Consider the following 22,396-nt stretch of genomic DNA (forward strand, 5'->3'; position numbering starts at 1 on the left):
TAGATAAAACAGCAATAGGATTGTAAAAACCCCTCCATGATACAAAAGATAAATGGTGTTTGTGCCTGAGCAATTATGTGATCATTGTTCATATGCACAACAGCTGACTCGTCAAGCCTTGTTCAGGTAACAGTAAGTACACTAACAACACATTATACAGCATGTGATGCTTGCAAAAGCTTGCGTTCCACACTCACAACTGAAAGATACTTGAAACTAACTATAATTAAATTAACCACAAAACATAACTGATACCTCAAGGCTGATCAGGGAACTTGACATCTTGTTTTGATCACATTGAAGGGAGTGGTGAGATATGCACTAAATGCTACTTGAACTTGCGCGCGTATGAATTTTTTCTTCCCCTAGCCAGTCAAATACTCAAGCCTTCATAAGAACCTGCATGGTGCAGATAATAATCATAATTTTGAAGAAATAAGAATCAGAAGTTATAAAGGAAAGAGCAACAGATAAAGACAACTAAATCATTTAGAGGCCAAAATCCTAACTGCTTATGATTCATCAATGATCAAAAGACGGTATGTCTGAACTTTCCTTGCTGGGACAAAATAAAACAATAAACTAGCGTGGTGAATGTGTGTTAAGAAGTCACAATCCTATTTGAAAAAAATTTAGTCATTTGGAGTTGCAATCCTATTTTCCCAGTGGTACAAAGCAAATGACGTAAAGGCAAAAATAAAACAGTGAGACATACAAACTATCACTATTCTATACACCTACCATTAGACCAGCCAAATCTACATCCCTTGCAGTGCTGACCACTATCTGCCTAATGAAAGAAAAAATAAATCCACAATTACGCCACAACAATATGATCATAAGTCATATGAGTGCATATGCCTGCCTTTCGGTCAATGTTGTGTGAGGGTGCATACATGGATGGGGCCACAAGCAACAGGCTCCAGTATTTTATTTGAATATTAGACTCACGGTGAAACTAAATTGGACGTAGTACAACCTCAAACTAAGTCAGTTTTTTTTTTTTTTTTTTTGGTAAGAAGCACATAATTTATTAATGATAAAAGAGTTAGAAAGGGGATGAAGGCGATATCCACCTAAAATCCTGTTAACATCCTCAACCCCAAACACAAAGTACTATATAATCAAACTAACTACTGTAACCAAAAAATATATATATATTCAACCTAACTGTGTGGAGGACACATAACAGTCTTCATGACTCTTAATTGCCTGATCGCAATCATAATGTAAAATAGAGAGAGGAGGGAAGCAGGAGGAGGGGATACCATACATTTGGATACCAGGCTTCAAAGCTAAGCTATAGAAAGACTATACCAAGAAAATGAAATGCCATATCCAATGCTTGAAAACTTACTTTCTTACAAAGAATCTCTATGAAGTTCAATGCCATCCATATGATTACTGTTGTAAAATTGGCTCACATTTAGTATGCAAGCGAAGGAGTGAGCGACCGGTCGCAAGGTTTGGGCGACCGGTCGTTTAGAAGCAGAGTCGAAGTCTGAAAAATTCGCAGGAAGCGACCGGTCGCAAGGTATCAGCGACCGGTCGCTATGTATCCAAATGGTCGTAGCGACCGGTCGCAAGGTATCAGCGACCGGTCGCCCCTGTGCTGTGCTGATGTTTTCCTTACGTGTTTTCAACTACTTTTTCGGTGGCTATCGCTTTCCACAAGATTGCAGGTGTTTAATGGGTCACTTTTGAGGTAAAAGAAGGTGGACTACCTGCTGTATAGTTGGGAGAGCACTCATTGCCAATTGGTTGTCTTGGTTTGGAGAATCCATTCTCCATTTTCTGGTTTTGTGGAAGGTGGCTGAAGTGGGATTTGTTTACTTGCATGATCTGATCTTTAGTCTAAGTGGGAGACTAAAGGAAGGAACGTGGAAGACAAGATGGTGCCTTATCTTGTGTCCATTGGTTTGTGTAGGTAATGGAGATAAAGCAAGACATTATAAGATGAGAAAGCAAGTTGAAGTTATGTGTGGTTAATCTCAAGGTGGTCAAGTAGCTGGGTGCTATTGTGTTCAAAGGAGGTTAACTCACCAAGGGAGAACGTGAGGGAGAGCAATCAGTTCAAGTTAGGAGCTAAGTTGGGGTCTTGAGAGTCTAGACACCAAGGAGGGAAACACCAAGGGTTGTGAGAGTGTTCACAAGTGCATCAAAGTGTTGAGCAAGGGGTGTGAGAGGAAAGAGAGCTTGGGGAGAGAATAGAGTTCTAAGGGGGTTTTTCTGTGTAAAACCAAAGTTGTAACTTATTCTTTCATGAAGTGAATTTCTCAAGGGGATCACCAAGAGGACGTAGGCAATTGCTGAACCTCTATAAATTCTTGTGTCACTTTGTGCTTGGTTGTTGTCTCAAGTGTGTGTGTAAGACTCATCCATCATTGAGTTCTTTGTCCAAAGTCCATCAACAACAAGATCATTAGGGGAGTGAGTGAAAGTGTTTGTCCATTTTTCACAACAAGTGGTATCAGAGCTGTGTTGGAGCAGCAAGTGCTAGTGTGTTGAAGATGGCAAGTGACAAGGAAGCTGAAGGTGGAAGTAGCTCTATGCATCAGAGGCTACCACAATCTGTCAGCATGAAGGTGGAGTTGAAGCCTTTCACAGGGAAGGAGAACTTCACACTTTGGCAAAGGAGGATGAAGTCAGCCCTTACACAACAAAATCTCAGTGTTGTCTTGGAAGGCAAAGAGAAGAAGCCGGTTACCATGACAGATGCGGAGTGGGGTGTGCTAGATGAGTTGGCTAGAGGAGCCATCGAGAACTTCATCTCCGATGAGGTGCTCATCAACGTGATGAAGGACACAGCGAAGCAAACATGGGAGAAGCTCGAAGAGATGTTTGCAGGGAAGTCGCTGTCCAACAAGCTCTTCCTCAAGGAGGAACTCCTAAATCTTCGGATGGCGGAGGAAGGAAATCTAATGGAGCATTTGAGCAGCTTCAATAGATGTGTTGCTGACTTGCAAAGAATGGATGTGCTGTATAATACGGAGGATAAGGCACTCATGTTACTAACATCCTTGCCTCCGTCTTATAAGCATTTCCGAACTACACTTATGTTCGGGAAGAGTACTTTGAATTTTGAGGAGGTGGTGCAAGATGTGATGTCGCATCACAGGATGTCTCAACGTTCGGAGGAGAACTCTCAAGATGCTGGTTTGTTCGCAAGGAGTCGTTCAAGCAAGCAAGAAGGCAAGGGCAGAAAAAGGAATACTAAGTCCAAGGACAATGAAGGGTGCTTCGAGTGTGGATCTATGGATCATTGGAGACGAGATTGTCCGGTATGGAAGGAGAAGCTGAACAAGATGAAGAAAGCTGGAAGTTCAGCCCACGTGTGTGATGAGGACACATGTGATGAACTCTTGACGGTTACGGATGAAAGTAACGGGGAAGTCATGGCAAGTTCTTCGTGTAAGGATTCTTCTTCAAGTTGGATTTTAGATTCCGGGTGCTCATATCATGTGTGTGCAAATAAGTTGATGTTTGACACGTATGAGGATAAGGATGCATGCAAGATTATGTTGGGAGACAAAACTACATGTGAAGTTTTGGGCATAGGGACTGTGAAGATCAAGTTGCAAGGTGGTGAAGTTTGGACTCTTAGTGAGGTAAGGTTTGTACCTGCACTAAGAACGAATCTAGTCTCTCTTGGTTCTTTGGATAGAGAAGGTTGCTCTTACAAGGCCAAAGGAGGGAAGCTCATGGTCACACAAGGTTCTGTGGTGGTTATGAGGGGGGAGATTCAACCAAACAACACATACAAGCTCTTGGGTGGTGCAGAGATTTGTACCAAGGAAGAGCAAGCAACAAGTCTTAATGTCAAGGAGCCAGTCCAACATAATGTAGCTGCAAGTGTGCTCAAGAGAAGTTGGGCAAGGAAGGTTAGTCAAGGTTGTATGACTAACGGTTCATCATCAAAGGTGCTTGATTTCAAAGCTGCAGAAAGTGTGGAGAGGAATATCCACAAAGGTGAAATCAAGACAAGGAATGATGGGGAGGATGTTGTTGAAGAGAAGCTTCTTGCCAAGGTGGTCATGGAAGGGACTCCATTTGAGGTGGAGCTTGACACAAGGGCTGAAGAAGGAGGGCAACAACAACAAACTTACAAAGGGGTTCTACTTGAGGTGGAGCCATCATCAATTGCAAGGTCCGAGCCCAAGGAATCCATCAAACCGTCCCTAGGTTTTGGATGGAAGGACCAAGTAGTTCCAGCCACGTTTCGGAGTGCTATAGGGAGCATGAAGCGGGAAAGTTGGAGAGGTGCATTGATGAAAAGAAAGGTGTTCTTAAATCCAAGAGCAAGAAGTGCTAAATGGGGATTTAGTGAACAAAGGTTTGGTATGTGGTTTGCATATCAAGGGAAGTCCAAGGTTCAAGGTTCCAAGGAAGCAAGGAGCAACGAATTTGGCAAGGGGGAACTCTTCTCTGCACAAGAGGTCCAAGTTACTCAAGTTTAGGCTTGGGTGGAGCACCTTCCACCAAAGGTGCATTGAGGCAAGAGGTGTATTGCCATGGTGGAGTTCTTGGAAATTACTAGAACGATTTCTAAGAGGTTGAAGATGTTCTAGAGGTCAACAATGGTCCATGGGGTGATTAAATGGTTCGCCAAGGTGGAGATTGTTGTAAAATTGGCTCACATTTAGTATGCAAGCGAAGGAGTGAGCGACCGGTCGCAAGGTTTGGGCGACCGGTCGTTTAGAAGCAGAGTCGAAGTCTGAAAAATTCGCAGGAAGCGACCGGTCGCAAGGTATCAGCGACCGGTCGCTATGTATCCAAATGGTCGTAGCGACCGGTCGCAAGGTATCAGCGACCGGTCGCCCCTGTGCTGTGCTGATGTTTTCCTTACGTGTTTTCAACTACTTTTTCGGTGGCTATCGCTTTCCACAAGATTGCAGGTGTTTAATGGGTCACTTTTGAGGTAAAAGAAGGTGGACTACCTGCTGTATAGTTGGGAGAGCACTCATTGCCAATTGGTTGTCTTGGTTTGGAGAATCCATTCTCCATTTTCTGGTTTTGTGGAAGGTGGCTGAAGTGGGATTTGTTTACTTGCATGATCTGATCTTTAGTCTAAGTGGGAGACTAAAGGAAGGAACGTGGAAGACAAGATGGTGCCTTATCTTGTGTCCATTGGTTTGTGTAGGTAATGGAGATAAAGCAAGACATTATAAGATGAGAAAGCAAGTTGAAGTTATGTGTGGTTAATCTCAAGGTGGTCAAGTAGCTGGGTGCTATTGTGTTCAAAGGAGGTTAACTCACCAAGGGAGAACGTGAGGGAGAGCAATCAGTTCAAGTTAGGAGCTAAGTTGGGGTCTTGAGAGTCTAGACACCAAGGAGGGAAACACCAAGGGTTGTGAGAGTGTTCACAAGTGCATCAAAGTGTTGAGCAAGGGGTGTGAGAGGAAAGAGAGCTTGGGGAGAGAATAGAGTTCTAAGGGGGTTTTTCTGTGTAAAACCAAAGTTGTAACTTATTCTTTCATGAAGTGAATTTCTCAAGGGGATCACCAAGAGGACGTAGGCAATTGCTGAACCTCTATAAATTCTTGTGTCACTTTGTGCTTGGTTGTTGTCTCAAGTGTGTGTGTAAGACTCATCCATCATTGAGTTCTTTGTCCAAAGTCCATCAACAACAAGATCATTAGGGGAGTGAGTGAAAGTGTTTGTCCATTTTTCACAACAATTACATACCAAAAAAGTGAGCTTTACCCACTAGCCATGGATGTTACATCTATAACATGTTTACTCTATTATCATCCTGACTTGCACAAGGAAGAGATTGGCCCCAAAATTCCCCAGCTCCCCCGAGCAACTCCCTCCAAACTACATTGACAGACTAAAAAATCAATCACGGAATCCCTACAAGTCCTTAAATATTACACAATTCTACTATGAGACAAAAAACGCATAACCAGACAATTTTATACACATTGGCATATACAAATATACATTCACTAAACATCAAAAACCTTAATTTCTTCTCTCCCAACAATATTTTTCCATAAAGAAACATAATTTTTGCGTTTGATTTCTATCTTTGTGTGAATTGGTTCTTTACAATATTGCAAAAAAGGGTTTCCGGCTGCTTCAAATTCCAAACATGTGTAGTCAATGGTTGCATTTTTCTACAAGATTAAAACTTTATTCTTTCAATTCAACTGCTTGACGTCAGAATCAAAATTTTCTTTTTGCTTTATGAAATTCTGGCTATTTATATGAATTGGGAATGTAACTGGAATTCCAAACAAAAAGACAACGAATTGGTGGGGTTGTGGTCAAATGGGATCAGAGTTGAAAATGTGTGAGCTCCCATCACTCCCATGGTTCTTCTTGCTTGTTGCCATTTGAGAGGAGCGAGGACGGAGAAAGCCTAGCCTTTTCTCCTGCCGTCGATCACATCTCTCCCATATCTATCTTGGTCAGATCGTTTCGTCGAACGGTAATCTGACTCTGGGGATGATTTTTAATCGTTGGATTTGATGTGGAGAGGCAAACACATGTCGATCGAAAACTTTTACGACATGTTGCTAAATTGAAAAGTCAATACTACCCTTAAGGTAGGGCCAAAACAACAACATGGAACAAAATTACCAATCAGCAGGATGTGACGATATGACCCAACTAAAATAAGATTGATGGCATGTTTACTAATCCGTAATTGAATTAGATAGAATTCAATTCTTGATGAGAATTTCAATTCCTGATTAGTAAACACACCATAAAAGTCAATTTGGCCAAAGAGTGTTGGTGGAGTTGGTAAGAATCGTTCTCTTTGCTATCAAGGTCTAGGTTCGAGTCCCTCTGTCAAATAAATAAACATTATTAAGTAACATTATCTAATATAATTTTTTGATTCGCCTCCTCTTGTATGTTAGAATAATTTACAATATGGCTTTGTTAAAAAAATGTATAAATAAAAGGTTTTTTTGTTTCATTTTTTCTTTTTGTCTTCTCTCTTTGATTGCCACTGCAGGGCAGATCCAAATGTAAATTGAAATCGCCATCGATGCATGATCGAAACTTGAGTGTAGGAAAAATCCAAACTTTGTTTTGAAGGTTAATTAGTGGTGCATTAACATTTGAGAGAGAGAGAGAGAGAGAGAGAGAGAGAGAGAGAGAGAGAGAGAATGAAAAATAAAGATGAGCGAGGTGTAATTAGATCACGTTCTGAACCGGCTTTGAATCCCAATCGACTCAAAGACAAATCTTTGGCTCCCTCTACCTCTACCTCACTTGCCGCCAATTATCGCAATATTGATGCATCCTATGATCAGGGTCAGTTTCACTTTCAATGCATAATAACATGCATTTATTATATGATAAACTTCATAACAATCCATCATATTATCATATATAATAATAATTATTATTATTTTCCTAATACTGGGTTTTGCTGTAATTCATATGTATAATGTTACGTTATGATATGATGTTTTTTGTTTTCGCACAATGTTATGATGTTTTTACACAAAGTTACTTGCTCTTCTACTCTGTCTTTTGATTTGTGAGGCCTGTTATTGAAGTTATTCGACTTCCTCGTATGTTTTATCCAAGCAGTTTGAAACTTGTTTGGACAGACTAATTCATGTATATATCTTGAAGAGGTTCTGTATTTGGTGTCAAGCTATTGACTTTTCTCATCTAAGTGATCATGCTGCCAAAAAATCTTTTGTTGAAATAGAGTTATCTCTCTAGCCCATCTTAGTTTAACAATTTTGGTTCTCATTTTGATCATATGAAGGTTACATTCTTGCTGAATATATTTATAGTTTTCTTTTCTTTATTGTGTGGCTTTCAGTTAGTTTTTTCTTTCTTTATTGTGCAGGGGAATCAGCTGAAACAAGTTGCAAAGGTTCAGATGTTAGATGCCTTGATGATGAAGATGCATCTTGGATATCATGGTTCTGCAATCAGAAAGGGAACGAATTCTTTTGTGAAGTGGACGACGACTACATCCTGGATGACTTCAACCGTTCTGGTTTAAGAAATCAAGTCCCATTCTATGATTATGCACTGGACTTAATTTTGGATGTTGAGTCTTCCAATGGTAAGATATTTGCCTATCTGCAATATGAAATCAATAACTTCTTATGTAACCTGTAAGAAATGCTGTTTGAACATGAATAATAATTTGTTCTCCATTGGGATCAACAACAGATGGTACTTTAACTGATGATGAACAGAACAATGTGATCGAATCCTCGGCAGAGATGCTCTATGGTTTAATTCATGGCAGATACATAGCTACTAACAAAGGATTGTCTGCAATGGTAAGGTGTTTAACAATGCAACTTTATATGGTTTTTCATGATGTTGGATTTCAGGCTCCTAATGCAACAGTGTGCAATTCAGTTGGAGAAGTACAGGAACTATGACTTTGGCAGATGTCCAAGAATGCACTGCAATAAACAACGATGTCTGCCTGTTGGCCAGTCAGACATCCCAAGGTTAAGTACTGTCAAAATCTACTGTCCCAAGTGTGAAGACATTTATGCCCCACAATCCAGACACCAAGATCGTATCCTTGTAATAAAATCTTTATGACTTTTGCAAATGACTTCAGTTATGTTTTGTTGAACAGCAGTTTTTCAATGTTTCCTTGACAAACTCTTAGAAATTGATGGAGCATATTTTGGAACCACATTTCCGCACCTTTTTTTCTTGACCTACGGCCATCTTAAACCGCAGAAGGCGAGTCAGAATTATGTTCGGAGAATATATGGCTTCAAAGTCCACAAGGAGGAATGATCAATCTTTTAGCTGCAAAGGTGCTCCTCTTGATGAAGAAAGGTAAGGGGGTCCAAGCAGTGTTGTTTCCCCTTGTAAGGAAAAAAAAACACAGGGCAGTTCCCAAAAGCCCTGTTTTCATTGTACGTACCGGGTTGTTCATAATGGTTATTTAACTTGTTTAGGTTGAGCACCATGATTCTTTGGCAGTTTTAAGTGGAAAAGTTCATATTCTTTCGCGTCATGATCGATATGTGGATGGTGGCCATTTACTTTCTGAATAGAAAATTTGAAGTGTGTCATGGGGCTTTCCAAAGAAGCGTACCTTCTTTCAAATTTCATGCTTATAAAAGCTGAAGAGCAACCTCAGCCCTACTTATAGTGAGTTTTTTTAATTTTAACTTTTCTAGTTTTACCACCGCTCTGCCTTTCTAGCAGATAAAAAGCTCATAACTTGCTGAAAGGAACCAGAAGCTTTACTACCAGGAAAAAATTGTGGACAAGACATTTTATAGGAAACCAAGAGAGTGATATAGGCAGTAAACCGGTCTATAAATATGTCTTGAGTAGCATTAAGTCTAATACTGGCTGAGGATATGGTAGTACAGATAACTGTTACCAGCATTCAAAGGCAAATATCTGTTACAAAAAACAACAGTTTGGTATCACTTCCATCATTACATTACATTCAAAAGGGTATAAATATTATATATCAGTTTCCATGGACAAACCTATCTCCGAACCATTCAAGGGTTGGGTAAAAGAGTGCTAATCTAAAGGGTCATCCATCAAAATCACAACAATCACCACGCTGCAGCAGCTAATTTCTCAAAATCATGATGGATGCTCTGAATGCCTTCAGTGATAGCATTTACTTCTGATTGCAGCTTGCTAATTTCAGAACCTTTGGCCACATCGATTGACATCAGGGTCGCCCGTTTTTCCTTCAAGTCCTCGATCTCCTTATCAATCCGACTGATTGTTTCACTATTTCTGATTCTGTCAAGAGTACACTCCGTGATCTGAATGTCAACTTCTTTTGATTGGTTCTCAAGTTGCCCCAACTTAACTTTCATTTCAATCAATTCCTTCAGACGATGCCGTACTGCCGTGACATCAAATCCCAACACTTCCAAGTCAACTAGTGCCTCCAAATTGCTATCAAATAAGTCTCTAGGATCGCCAACTTGCAACTTGGAAGTCTTCTCCACCAAAGAGGCAAAGGTTATCATATTTCCAAGAGCGGATCCTTCACGACAAACCGCTTTACACTTCATCAGAGGATGAAAATGTGGCCTTTGTGGAAATCTTTTGAATACTTCCATGGATTCAATACTTTTCCAAAATGGAGAACTTCTCACAAAAGGTGAATGTGGACTGTCTTGTTGCTCAACTTGTGTTCCTCTAACATCATTTTGTTGGTTGGCAGTCCTGGCAGGGTTACCTAGAAACAGTCTTGATATTAGTCAAACTAATGACAGCCAAAGGAATCCATTGAAAATTTTCACAGTAGCTTACTTGAGCACTCTATGGCTTTTACAGAATGCATTTCATCTATGCACAGTGATAAAGGTTGATCATGGGCAGATGCCGTTGCAGATATTCCGGTCACAGCCACCTGAACTTCTTTTGTCGAGTAATCCATTGCAGAATCCACATTTTTTGTCTCTTTCATCACTTCTTCAGAAGCTGCAAATTTAAGAAAGACAAGAAATTTTAGACAACACAAGATAAAAAAGAATAGGATAAGCAAGTACTTCCAAAAGGGAAAAACAATAAAGGAAAAGCATATCCCTATTATGTTAAGCTAACATTTTTTTTTGGTCTAGCAACACTTCGAATACATCCGTGGTTTCAAATATTTTTCCCAACTGGAGAACTTTTTAGAAAAGGGAGAGTGTTTGACTGTCTTGTTGATCAGTGTCACCTGTTAAACCAGTTTCAACCTGTCTTCCTCTGACCTCATTTTGTTTGCTGGAAAACCCTGCAGGGTTACCTACAACACAACCTTAATGTTAATCAAACAAACCAAAGCCAAAGAAATACTCTGACAACTTTCTCAATTGCTTACTTAAGCCCTCTATTATTTTCTCAATATCCATTGCAGTATCTTCAGCTTCTGCTTCGACCGTTGCATCTTCAAAACCTCAGATTTTAAGAAAGGTATGAATTTTATGCTACGCAGGATAACAATAAATAGGATTAAACAATTACTACCAACATTTTAAAAAGTGAGAAAAGGATAAGTAAATCCAAATTATTTTCCTTTTTTTTGTTCGTCTACCAATATGTTGTACTTTTCCTAATTGACTCATTTTGACAATAGAAAAATCTTACGGGACTTAATTGTAGCTCCCTCACACATGATTCAGTTGCAGAATCTACACTCAGTATTACCAAAATCAGTGTATTTCTTGAACTGCAAAATCATGGTTTCTTTATTATGTTTCACTACCTCTATTCCTTGACTCTTCCAGTTTCATTTTCCTAATCACTCATCCAAATATTGTAATTGACGAGTATCTCTTTCACAGCAAAAAATTATAGAATAAAAAAGCAAAAGCATACCAGTCATGGGGAGCATTCAAATTAAATTGCACACGAGTTCCTGTAATTCTTTTTACATAAACTAAAGGTTTTTCCAGGTTCTGATGTACCATACCATTATCATTGACAACTTGAGTCTTAGTCGATTCAACTTGAGCAACAACTCCAGTTCCGTTGTGCTTCTCACCTGCAAAAAATAGAATTTATTCAGGCCACAAGTTTTCTATTCCATTGTGCTTAATTCAGGTTGTTAACTACTCATACCTGTCAAATCCCACATTGTTATTACAGGCAATTCAAATATATCATTCGCATGATCTGCAGCAAAAGATCCAACGCCATTATGTGCCTCACCCATATGCTGGTACAAATTAGATTTTCAAAATATACACGTCTATCGAGAATTGTGTAGCTCTGACATATTATACACACCTGTTGCTGGATCTTTTGGGTGTTCAACAAGATATTCAGGCAGTTTTCCCTTCCCTTTTATTTCATTGCTCACCCCATTTTCATTCCATTCAACCTCCTGAATGAATCAATAAGAAATATGATGATCAACAAACTTGGGTTAGAGGGAAATAAATCTCAATAGGATGCCTCAAAAATTAAAATAAAACATCATAGTTTTTTCTATTAACAATTGTCTTTTAAAAACAAAAAAAACAAAAAAAACAAATCCTCTAGTAAGGTCAATATTAAAGATTTCTAGAATTATGGGCATGCGCCATCTTAGTCCTTCCTTTCACTTTTACCTCTGAAGTATAATTAAGCTCTCTTGTTTTATGTAACACTGCTATATATAATTAAAAAGAAAAAAAAAAGGCCACTCTGTATTTCAACCGTGACTACTTTAATTGCCAAATTAGCATGTATCCAGTTAGCTAACAGGAGAATCATTCCTTTCTCTTGAACATAAATGTTTTATTCCTTGTCATCATATTGGCCTTTCTACCCCAAAGCTTAATGCAGACCGCAGTTTTGATACGTAAAGAGATATAGAAGGAAGCATAGCATACAGGCTTCAGATATACCTCTACAGGGAGCAGACATGATGTTCCAGCATGAGATCCCCCTGTTAGCTCAGAATCTGACCTTATACCAGAAGATTCAATGTTGTCCAGTCCATACTCATCTTCAACATCTTCTTCATCAGCATTTTCAATTTCACTGCCCTTCTTGACTGCAACAATTTATGCAAATTTGTTTTATGTGGATTACACAATGAATATGTTAATACAGAAATAATATCATGTAATGTTAATCACTGTGGATATATGCCTCTGGCTAGTGATATTTTCACCAGGCAATTTCAGTGGCCTGCCCCTCCCCTCATGTCTCACTCTTGGCCAAGGGATATCACCTTGAGAATTTCGTGGTTTTCCTTTTTGTTTATAAGAAATGATTTCTTGATTGTCCAGTTCTCCAACCTGTTGTTGCTTAGTCTTCTGCAATAGGAATAAAATGCATTCCAATCAGGACCATCAGGTGTCAGAAGAAACAAATCTCGAGAAAAAAATAATGCCTCTCTTTGATTTTTCTTTTTCTTTTTTGTTTATATAGCACTTCTTACTTTCAAATGGCAGTCTTCAGATGCTATCAACGCTATCAACTTATAAAATTCATAGAATGAGAGCAAGTTAATGAGGTTTTGAGAGGGAAGACTTGAGTCATGGTTTTGTTTACCCCAAAGGAACACTCAGCAATAGGAGAATATATATACCAACAACATTTGTTTTGACAGATCACTTACCGCACCCTTTCTAACTGGAGCTTCTTTTTTCAATGTTTTAACTGGCGTTCTCCTTGAAAATGATGGTGTAAAAGATAAGGAGTCTTCTGGATGTCCCCATGTTAACTTCTTGGAAGGACGTAAAATTGTTGCATCATCATTAGGTTTCTGATTAATTTTTAGTTTCTTTTTGGTCTTTCCATAAGGTGATTTATCAATGCAAGGACTCAAGTGCTCCAACTGATTCTTCCATGAAATCCTTGAACAAGCTGTTTTTACTTCATTATTATCCTTGGTAGCACCTGAACTTTCAAGTGCTGTAGCTACCTCGGAGCTTCTGAAACTCTCGCATGCACGCTTTGATTGTACTTCATAATCCACACTAAAGTGAGCATCCTGAAACGAAAGGCCAAAACTTTAGCCACCCACCAATAATTTGAGCCCATGTATGCTTTCCAGCATAGAAACTTAAATTTACCTGATAAAATTGCATCTTAATGATTATATTTCGAAGACCGAGGATGATTCAAACATGTTTACAAGTTTACAACTATACCCACAAAGACACAAGCCATGACAACTGCGCAACCCCCTCTCCTCTCCCGCTCTCTTTTTTCCCAATATAAAACAATGGAAAAATATGCATACCTTAGAGCAATCAACCCATGTTCCATTGGTCTTTGTAATCCATCCTCTCTCCGTCCATTCCACATGAGGCCTCAATTCTGAAGGACTGCATTCCTTTACCTGCTTTGTGAATTTTAAACGGACCATATACTTTTCTTCTGTAAGAATTTGTGTAATCTCTCCGACCCACCAACCCATATCATAGAATGCATCCACCATTTCCATCAAGTTAAAATCTCTTTTGCCTGACTTCGGAGGCTGAGGCCGAATCTGGTGGCCATTTACTACCACTTTAACATCACAGTTGTTTGTGCTCTTATATTGAAGCAAGAAAGAGTTAACCCCTAGTTCACCAAGATAAATTGCTGGGAACCAAGCATACAATAGATTGTTTTCGTTGGGATTTATTTCCACTGCTGTCCCATGGCTGAAAATTGTCTCCTCTATCCTCTTTGAACCATTAGTGACAAAGATCAGTTTTCTTTCTCTCAAAAGCATAGCATATAGAAATTTGTATCATATCTCAAAAATAGAAGGAAGCCAGATATATTGCTAATGAGATAAATGAATAAACTGAGATGGCACGAAGTTGCAAACATACAAGTAAAGACCTCTGTAAATCCAAACTTCAAACTACAGAAAATCACAAGTTCGTGATTTGAAATACCCCAAGTTTTAGTGCCATGCTTAATATTACAAATGTTCACATGATTAATAATCATTCAAGTTTTAGTGCACCATTTTTTGCTTTAGAAAGAAAAAGATAGCAAACGCAGAACCATGGATCTTTTTATAAGTAAATTGATACTGATAGACAGATTACTAAAAGTATCTGCTTTCTGTAAAATTTCATCAATTAATGGTAAAAGATTGAGTTCACAATAAAACCGTTTAACTTAACTTGCCCAAATATGATTTAGGGGGAGGGGGGACTTATTTAAGAAACACAAAACCCAGAAGAAAAAAAATTAGAAAGCATAAACAAACATGATATCCAGTACTGGTTCGGATCATCACATCATCAATTCCCCAAGCAATAAAATAACAACTTTGGTTGATAATTCAGGAAAATCAATAGAATAGTCAAGAGAACCAATGATACCAATGACAACCGGTATTAAAAAAACATGAACACGGATAAACTGCTCTTAAAAAGTGCAACAACATAAAAAGATGATCTTTTTAGGAAAATAGAAATCTTTTGAAGGAAATAAAAAAGAGAATCTAAAAGCAGAACAACAAAGGCAAGGCCAATGTACAATAAACAACCTGCATGTTCTTAAATCATGAAAACCAATGGTAGAAAGCTCCAAAGAAAATTCATAAATAAACAAAAGAAAGCGCATGCAAGCATAAACCAAGTACAAATCCTGTTTAAAAAGACAAACCCACATGCATTATTAAAATGTAGAACTAGTACCTCCTTCCGGGCTCGAATCCATACGCCGTCCAGAAAATCCCAATGAGGCCGCAGCTCAGAGCGCCTTAACTCAAGCAGATCAGGTGGGTTTTTGAAACCCACCGTATACTTGTCATCCTCAAACCTCATCACAACCCCCACCCACCAAGCTTCAAGGTAAAAGGAGTCTACGACGTCTGCGGGCTCGAAGGGCTGGTCAGGATTGTCAGGAGGAGGCACGGGCCGGATGGAGCACACGTCAACGAGCTCAGTGAGTGGCTTGTTTGGGTCATCGTCGGAGACCAGAGTCTCGTACTGCACCAGAGCCTTGCTTGAGTTGCCAAGGCTCTTCCTTTTCTTCTTCGCTGAGAGATCTGAGGGTTGTGGGTCAAGGATTATGGCAGGGAACCATGCACCTCTGTAACCCTCTTCGTTGCTGCAAACTTCCACCTTTGAATCCTTGCTCAAATGCGCTTCGCTCCGCTTCACCACCATTTCTTACTTGTTTTCTCTCACTCTCCAGAGAGACAAACACACTATATTTAGTAGTGTTTAAGCAGAGCGGTCAAGGTCAAGTTTTGGGAGAAAAGTAGGACTTTTTTGTGTCCTTCGATCATAAATGTTTCATTGCTCCAAGACTCTCATATCTCTAGGTAAACGACGGATCGTAAAATTTGAACGATTTGTCGTGTAGATCAAGTTTTGTTGGAAACGACAGGCGTTAGTTCCCCCACTGAGAGTTGTTGGATTGGAATTTGGATGTTTTGGTTGTCCCTAGACCCAAAGCTATACTGGTGTAGTGTTGTTGGGCTTCGGCCCACATTCATAGCACTGAGGATATGGTAGTACATGGTACATACAGATAATTGTTTGTTACCAGCATCCTAAGGCTAATGGCTGTCATAATAAACTACAGAACAGTTTGGTATCACGTCATCATTACATTCAAAAGGGTACAGATATTATATATCAGCGTCCAAGCTTAGCAAAAGGAGTGGTAATCTAAAGGGTGTCATCCATCATAATCACAACAATCACCACGCTGCAGCAGCTAATTTCTCAAAATCACGATGGATGCTCTGAATGCCTTCAGTTATAGCATTTGCTTCTGATTGCAGCTTGCTAATTTCAGAACCTTTGGCCACATCGATTGACATCAGGGTCCCCCGTTTTTCCTTCAAGTCCTTGATCTCCTTATCAATCAGACTGATTGTTTCACTGTTTCTGGTTCTGTCAAAAGTACACTCCGTGATCTGAATGTCAACTTCTTTTGATTGGTTCTCAAGCTGCCCCAACTTAACTTTCATTTCAATCAATTCCTTCAGACGATGCCGTACTGCCATGACATCAAATCCCAAAATTTCCAAGTCAACTAGTGCCTCCAAATTGCTATCAATTAAGTCTCTAGGATCGCCAACTTGCAACTTGGAAGTCTTCTCCACCAAGGAGGCAAAGGTTATCATATTTCCAAGCGCGGATCCTTCACGACAAACCGCTTTACACTTCACCAGAGGATGAAAATGTGGCCTTTGCGGAAATCTTTTGAATACTTCCATGGATTCAATACTTTTCCAAAATGGAGAACTTCTCACAAAAGGCGAATGTGTACTGTCTTGTTGCTCAACTTGTGCTCCCCCAACCTCATTTTGTTGCTTGGCAGTCCCAGCAGAGTTACCTAGAGAACACAATCTTGATATTAGTCAAACTAACTACAGCCAAAGGAATCCATTGAAAATTTTCACAATAGCTTACTTGAGCACTCTTTGGCTTTTATAGAATGCATTTCATCTATGTACAGTGATAAAGGTTGATCATAGGCAGATGCTGTTGCAGATACTCCAGTCACAGTCACCTGAACTTCTTTTGTCAAGTAATCCATTGCAGAATCCACAGTTTCCGTCTCTCTCATCGCTTCTTCAGAACCTGCAAATTTAAGAAAGACATGAAATTTTTTACAACACAAGATAAAAGCGAAAAGGATAAGCATATCCCTATTATGTTAAGTCTAACAGTATACATCCATGGTTACAATTTTTTTCCCAACCGGAGAACTTTTCAGAAAGGCAAAGTGGATTGTCTTGTTGCTCAGTGTCACCTGTTACCCCAGTTTCAACCTGTCTTCCTCCGACCTCATTTTGTTTGTTGGAAATCCCAGTAGGGTTACCTAGAACAAACCTCAATGTTAATCAAACAAACCAAAACCAAAACCAAAACAATACTTTGAAAACTTTTTTAATAGCTTATTTAAGCCCTCTATTATTTTCTCAATATCCATTGCAGAATCTTCTGGTTCTGCTTCGGACATTGCATCTTCAAAACCTGAGATTTTAAGAAAGGTATGAATTTTATACTACGCAGAAAACAATAAATAAGATTAAAAAATTACTACCAACAGGTAAAAAAGTGAGAAAAGGATAAGTACATCCCAATTTTATATTTTTACATAATATTAAGGGATTTAAATGTAGCTCCCTCACACATGATTCAGTTGCAGAATCTACACTAAGTATTACCAAAAGTATGTGTTTCTTTAATTGCAAAATCATTCTTTCTTAATTATGTTACACTACCTCTATTTATTGACTCTTCCGATTTCATTTTCCTAATCACCCATATATGTTGTAATTAACTTGTATCTTTTTCACGGCAAAAAATTATAAAACACAAAAGCAAAAGCATACCAGTGGAAGAGAGCATTCAAATTAAATTGCACATGAGTTCCTTTATTCTTTTCACATAAACTAAAGGTTTTTCCAGGTTGTGATGTACCATACCATTAACATTCGCAACTTGAGTCTTAGTCAATTCAACTTGAGCAACAACTCCAGTTCCATTCTGCTTCTCACCTGCAAAACATAGAACTTATTAAGGCTACAAGTCTTCTATTCCATTGTGCTTAATTCGGGTTGTTAGCCACTCATACCTGTCCAATCCAACCTTTTTATCACATGCAATTCACTGCTCGCTCCATCTTCATTCCATTCAAACTCCTGAATGAATTAATAAGAAATAGCATGATCAACAAATTTGGGTTAGAGGGAAATAAATCTCAATAGGATGCCTCCAAATTCGAACTTATTCCAGACATTAAGTAAAGTTGAACACATTTTTTGAATTAATTAAAGACAAATTTAAAATAAAATACCATAGTTTTTTATTATTAATAATTGTCTTTTTCTAGTAAGGTCAACATTAAATATTCCTAGAATTATAGGCACAGACCATCTTAGTCCTTCCTTTCACTTTTACAGCACCCTCTGAGGTATAATTGAGCTCTCTTGTTTCATGTAACACTATTTCAAACATTTTTTTAATATATAAATTTATTTAAATTAAATAATAATAATAATATAAATAAATAAATAAAAAAGACGCCACTCTGTATCTCAAACCATGGCTACTTTAATCACCAAATTAGCATGTACCCAGTTAACTAACAGGAGAATCATCCCTTTCTTTTGAACAGAAAAGTCTTATTCCCCGTCATCATTTTGGTCTTACATTTGTTTGATAGAAAGCACACTGGTCTTGCATTTTTACCCCAAAGCTTAGTGTAGACTGCAGTTTTGATATGTGGAGAGATAGAGAAGAAGAATAGCATACGGGCTTCAGACATACCTCCATGGGGAGCAGACATGATGTGTCAGCATGAGATCCCCTTGTTAGTTTAGACTCTGTACCAAAAGATTCAATGTTGTCTACTCCATACTCATCATCAACATCTTCTTCATCAGCCTTTTTTATTTCCCTGCCCTTCTCGACTGTAAAAAATTATACACATTTGTTTTATGTGGATCACACAATGTTAATATAGAAATAATATCATGTAATGTAAACAGTGTGGATATATGCCTCTGGCTATTGATTTTTTCACCAGGCAATTTCAGTGGCCGGCCCCTCCCCTCATATCTCACTCTTGGCCAAGGGATATCACCTTGAGAATTCCGGTACTTTACCTTTTCGTTTAAGAGAAACTATTGCTTGATTGTCCAGTCCTCCAACCTGCTGTTGCTTAGTCTTCTGCAATAGGAATAAAATGCATTCTAATCAGGACCATCAGGTCTCAGGAAGAAACAAAACCAGAGGGAAAAATAATGCGTCTCTTGCATTTTTTGTATATAGCACTTCTTATTTTCAAATGGCAGTCTAAGATGCTATCAACTTATAAATTCATAGAGAGCAAGTTAATGAGGTTCAGAGAGGGAAGACTTGACTCATGATTTTGTTTACCCCGAAGGAACACTCAGCAATAGGAGAATATATATCAACAACACTTTTGTGAGAGTTCACTTACCACACCATCTCTAACTGGGGCTTCTTCGCTCCTTCGAAATAATTGTGCAAAAGATAAGGAGTCTTCTGAATGTCCCCATATTAACTTCTTGGAAAGACCTAAAATGGTTGCATCATCGTTAGGTTTCTGATTAATTTTTAGTTTCTTTTTGGTCTTTCCATAAGGTGATTTATCAATGCAAGGACTCAAGTCCTCCGACTGATTCTTCCACAAAATCCTCAAACAAGGTGTTTTTTCTTCATTATTATCCTTGGTAGCACCTGAACATTCAAGTGCTACAGCTAACTCAGAACTCCTGGAACTCCTGCATGCACGCTTTGATCGTAGTTCATAATCCCTGCTAAAGTGACCTTCCTGAAACTAAAGGCCAAAAATTTAGCCACCACAAATAATTTGAGCCCATGTATGTTCTCAGCATAGAAACTTAAACTTACCTTATGAAATTGCATCCTAATTATTATATTTTCAAGACAGGGTGATCCAAACATGTTTGCCATCATATCCCATAAAGTAACAAGTCATGACACCACCCTCACACCCCGGCCCTTTTCCCAACATAAACAAGAGAAAAATACACATACCTTAAAGTAAGGAACCCAGTTTCCATTGATCATTGTAACCCAGTTTCTATTGATCATAGTAACCCGTTTTCCATTGATGATAGTAACCCATCTTCCATCCGTCCAGTACATGTGACGCCTCAATTCTGACTGACTGCATTGCTTCACCTCCTCTGTCAATTTTAAACAGACCAGATACTTCTTTCCTGTAAGAACTTTTATAATCTCGCCGACCCACCAACCCATATCAAAGAATGCATCCACCTTTTCCATCAAGTTAAAATCTCTTTCAGCCAACTTTGGAGGCTGAGGCCGAATCTGTTTGCCACCTACGACCACTTTAACATCACAGTTGTTTGAGCTCTTATATTGAAGCAAGAAATAGTTGGCCCCTAGTTCACCAAGATAAATTGCTGGGAACCAAGCACAGAATGGATGTTCTTTGTAGAGATTCACTTCCACTGCTGTCCCAGGGCTGAAAAATGATCCCGCCATCCTCTTTGAACCATTAGTGAGAAATATCAGTTTTCTTTCTATTAGAAGCACAGCATATAGAAATTTCTATCATCCCTCAACATAGGAATCCAGATATATTGCAAATGAGATAAATGAATGAACTGAAAAGGCATGGACTTGCAAACATACAAGTAAAGACCTCAATAAATCCAAACTGAAAACTCCATAAATCACAAGTTCATTATTTGAAATACAAAAATCAAAAAACAAAACAAAAGAAGACATGAAAGAAAAGATCTTTTGAGTTAAATATCCATATTGAGAAGCAGACTGCATCAGACCTAGCTAGATGCTGTGGCTAACGCACCATTGGCCATCCATAGCACTTAAATACTCAATAGTACAAATGTTCACACAATTAGTAATCATTTAATTCATGGTAAAAGATTATGTTCACAATAAGACCGTCTAACTTAACTTGCCCAAATACGATTTAGGGGGAGGGGAACTTACTTAACAAACACCACAATATCAGAGAAGTCCCATAAAAAAAATTAGAAAGCACATACAAACCTGATGTCAAGTACTGGTTCGGACCAAGGACAACAAGCAATAAAAATAACAACTTTGGTTTGGTTGATAATTCAGGAAAATCGATAGAATAAACAAGTGAACCAATGATACTCATGACAACCGGTATTAAAAAAACATGAACACGGATAATGGTACTCACTGAGCTCGTTGGCCTTGTAACATAAAAAGATCATCTTTTTAGGAAAATATAAATCTTTTTAAGGAAAAAAGAAGAATCTAAAAGCAGAACAACAAAGGCAAGGCCAATGTACAATCAACAACCTGCATGTTCTTAAATCGTGAAACCAAGTACAAATCCTGTATTAAAAAACAAACCCACATGCATTATTAAAATGTAGAACTAGTACCTCCTTCCGGGCTCGAACCCATACGCCGTCCAGCAAATCCCAATGAGGCCGCAGCTCAGAGCGCCTTAACTCAAGCAGATCAGGTGGGTTTTTGAAACCCACCGTATACTTGTCATCCTCAAACCTCATCACAACCCCCACCCACCAAGCTTCTTGGTAAAAGGCGTCTACGACGTTTGCGGGCTCGAAGGGCTGGTCAGGATTGTCAGGAGGAGGCACTGGCCGGATGGAGCACACGTCAACGAGCTCAGTGAGTGGCTTGTTTGGGTCATCTTCGGAGACCAGAGTCTCGTACTGCACCAGAGCCTTGCTTGAGTTGCCAAGGCTCTTCCTTTTCTTCTTTGGTGTGCCATCTGAGGGTTGTGGGTCAAGGATTATGGCTGGGAACCATGCACCTTTGTACCCGTCTTCGTTGCTGCAAACTTCCACCTTTGAATCCTTGCTCAAATGCGCTTGGCTCCGCTTCCCCACCATTTTCTTGTCTTCTCTCACTTTCTCCAGAGAGAAAAACACACTATATTTACTAGTGTCTAGTAGCAGAGCTGTCAAGGTTTTGTCCTCCTTGTTCTTCCAGGACTCTCAAATTGTGCATAACCCAAAGAAGTGTACTTTTGTTGGGCTTCGGCCCACAGCCAACCACTCCTCCACCAAATGGAAGATTCCAAACATTTCCTAGTGTAAAGAAAAACTCTAAAAACGTTGTCTTGAAATTTGAAGTGTCTTGCTTGGTCTTATTTAAAGCGTGTCATATTTACAGTTACATCTAAGATTCTAGAAGAAATATACATCTGATATATGTTTTGTAATTCACTTATAATGTTTTAATCCAAAAGTTTTAACTTATAATGTGATTTTATTTGGACATTACATCTGATTTTGTATCTCAATTTACTGGTCGTCTCAAGCTAAAATGGAAGAGTAAATGAGAAGTAAAATCTTTTTATTTTTTTCTCAGAATAAATGAGGTGTAAATGAGATGTAAAATCACTATCTCTCAATTTGGTGGTACATTGCAAAATGCAAATATTATTATTTTTTGTTTATGAAAGAAAAGTTTAGGTGGAGATTAGTTATTCTTATCATTAGTGCTAGGACATACCCACAACCCTCAAGCCAAAA

At 38.8% G+C, this 22,396-nt stretch overlaps 3 protein-coding genes across 17 annotated transcripts; 1 reads left to right on the top strand and 2 right to left on the bottom strand.

Moving 5' to 3' along the window:
• The first annotated feature begins 6,884 nt into the window (after positions 1-6,884).
• LOC110768858 (putative casein kinase II subunit beta-4) lies at positions 6,885-9,213 on the top strand. The gene is made up of 5 exons (XM_021972722.2): positions 6,885-7,269; positions 7,820-8,041; positions 8,152-8,264; positions 8,347-8,512; positions 8,609-9,213. The coding sequence occupies exons 1-5, from the start codon at positions 7,122-7,124 to the stop codon at positions 8,740-8,742; spliced, it is 783 nt and encodes a 260-aa protein (XP_021828414.1). The 5' UTR covers positions 6,885-7,121; the 3' UTR covers positions 8,743-9,213.
• Positions 9,214-9,318: 105 nt separating this feature from the next.
• LOC110768843 (DUF724 domain-containing protein 7-like) lies at positions 9,319-15,680 on the bottom strand. Of its 11 annotated transcripts, none has more exons than XM_021972703.2 (12): positions 15,048-15,680; positions 13,649-14,077; positions 13,022-13,396; positions 12,632-12,716; positions 12,303-12,451; positions 11,701-11,797; positions 11,533-11,586; positions 11,384-11,455; positions 10,793-10,867; positions 10,649-10,717; positions 10,240-10,410; positions 9,319-10,165 (listed from the first exon to the last, which is right to left on the bottom strand). In XM_021972703.2, exons 1-12 carry the CDS (start codon positions 15,519-15,521, stop codon positions 9,525-9,527), a joined length of 2,691 nt encoding a protein of 896 aa, XP_021828395.1. In that variant the 5' UTR covers positions 15,522-15,680; the 3' UTR covers positions 9,319-9,524. The 11 variants fall into 11 exon arrangements, with proteins under 11 accessions (XP_021828395.1, XP_021828394.1, XP_021828393.1 ...); XM_021972702.2 differs by having other exon boundaries at positions 10,793-10,858; positions 12,572-12,716; XM_021972701.2 differs by having other exon boundaries at positions 12,572-12,716.
• A 143-nt stretch (positions 15,681-15,823) lies between these two features.
• Positions 15,824-21,848, bottom strand: LOC110768844 (DUF724 domain-containing protein 3-like). 5 transcript variants are annotated; one of them, XM_088248179.1, is made up of 11 exons: positions 21,278-21,848; positions 19,902-20,378; positions 19,321-19,680; positions 18,983-19,046; positions 18,645-18,787; positions 17,950-18,016; positions 17,801-17,872; positions 17,271-17,345; positions 17,122-17,190; positions 16,779-16,949; positions 15,824-16,701 (listed from the first exon to the last, which is right to left on the bottom strand). In XM_088248179.1, the coding sequence occupies exons 1-11, from the start codon at positions 21,749-21,751 to the stop codon at positions 16,061-16,063; spliced, it is 2,613 nt and encodes an 870-aa protein (XP_088104305.1). In that variant the 5' UTR covers positions 21,752-21,848; the 3' UTR covers positions 15,824-16,060. The 5 variants fall into 5 exon arrangements, with proteins under 5 accessions (XP_088104305.1, XP_021828399.2, XP_088104304.1 ...); XM_021972707.2 differs by lacking the exon at positions 17,271-17,345 and having other exon boundaries at positions 17,044-17,190; positions 19,321-19,674; XM_088248178.1 differs by lacking the exon at positions 17,271-17,345 and having other exon boundaries at positions 21,278-21,847.
• Positions 21,849-22,396: the final 548 nt, after the last annotated feature.

This window comes from Prunus avium, chromosome 2 (genome assembly GCF_965620075.1).
Source record: "Prunus avium chromosome 2, drPruAviu1.hap1.1, whole genome shotgun sequence".
NCBI lineage: Eukaryota > Viridiplantae > Streptophyta > Magnoliopsida > Rosales > Rosaceae > Prunus > Prunus avium.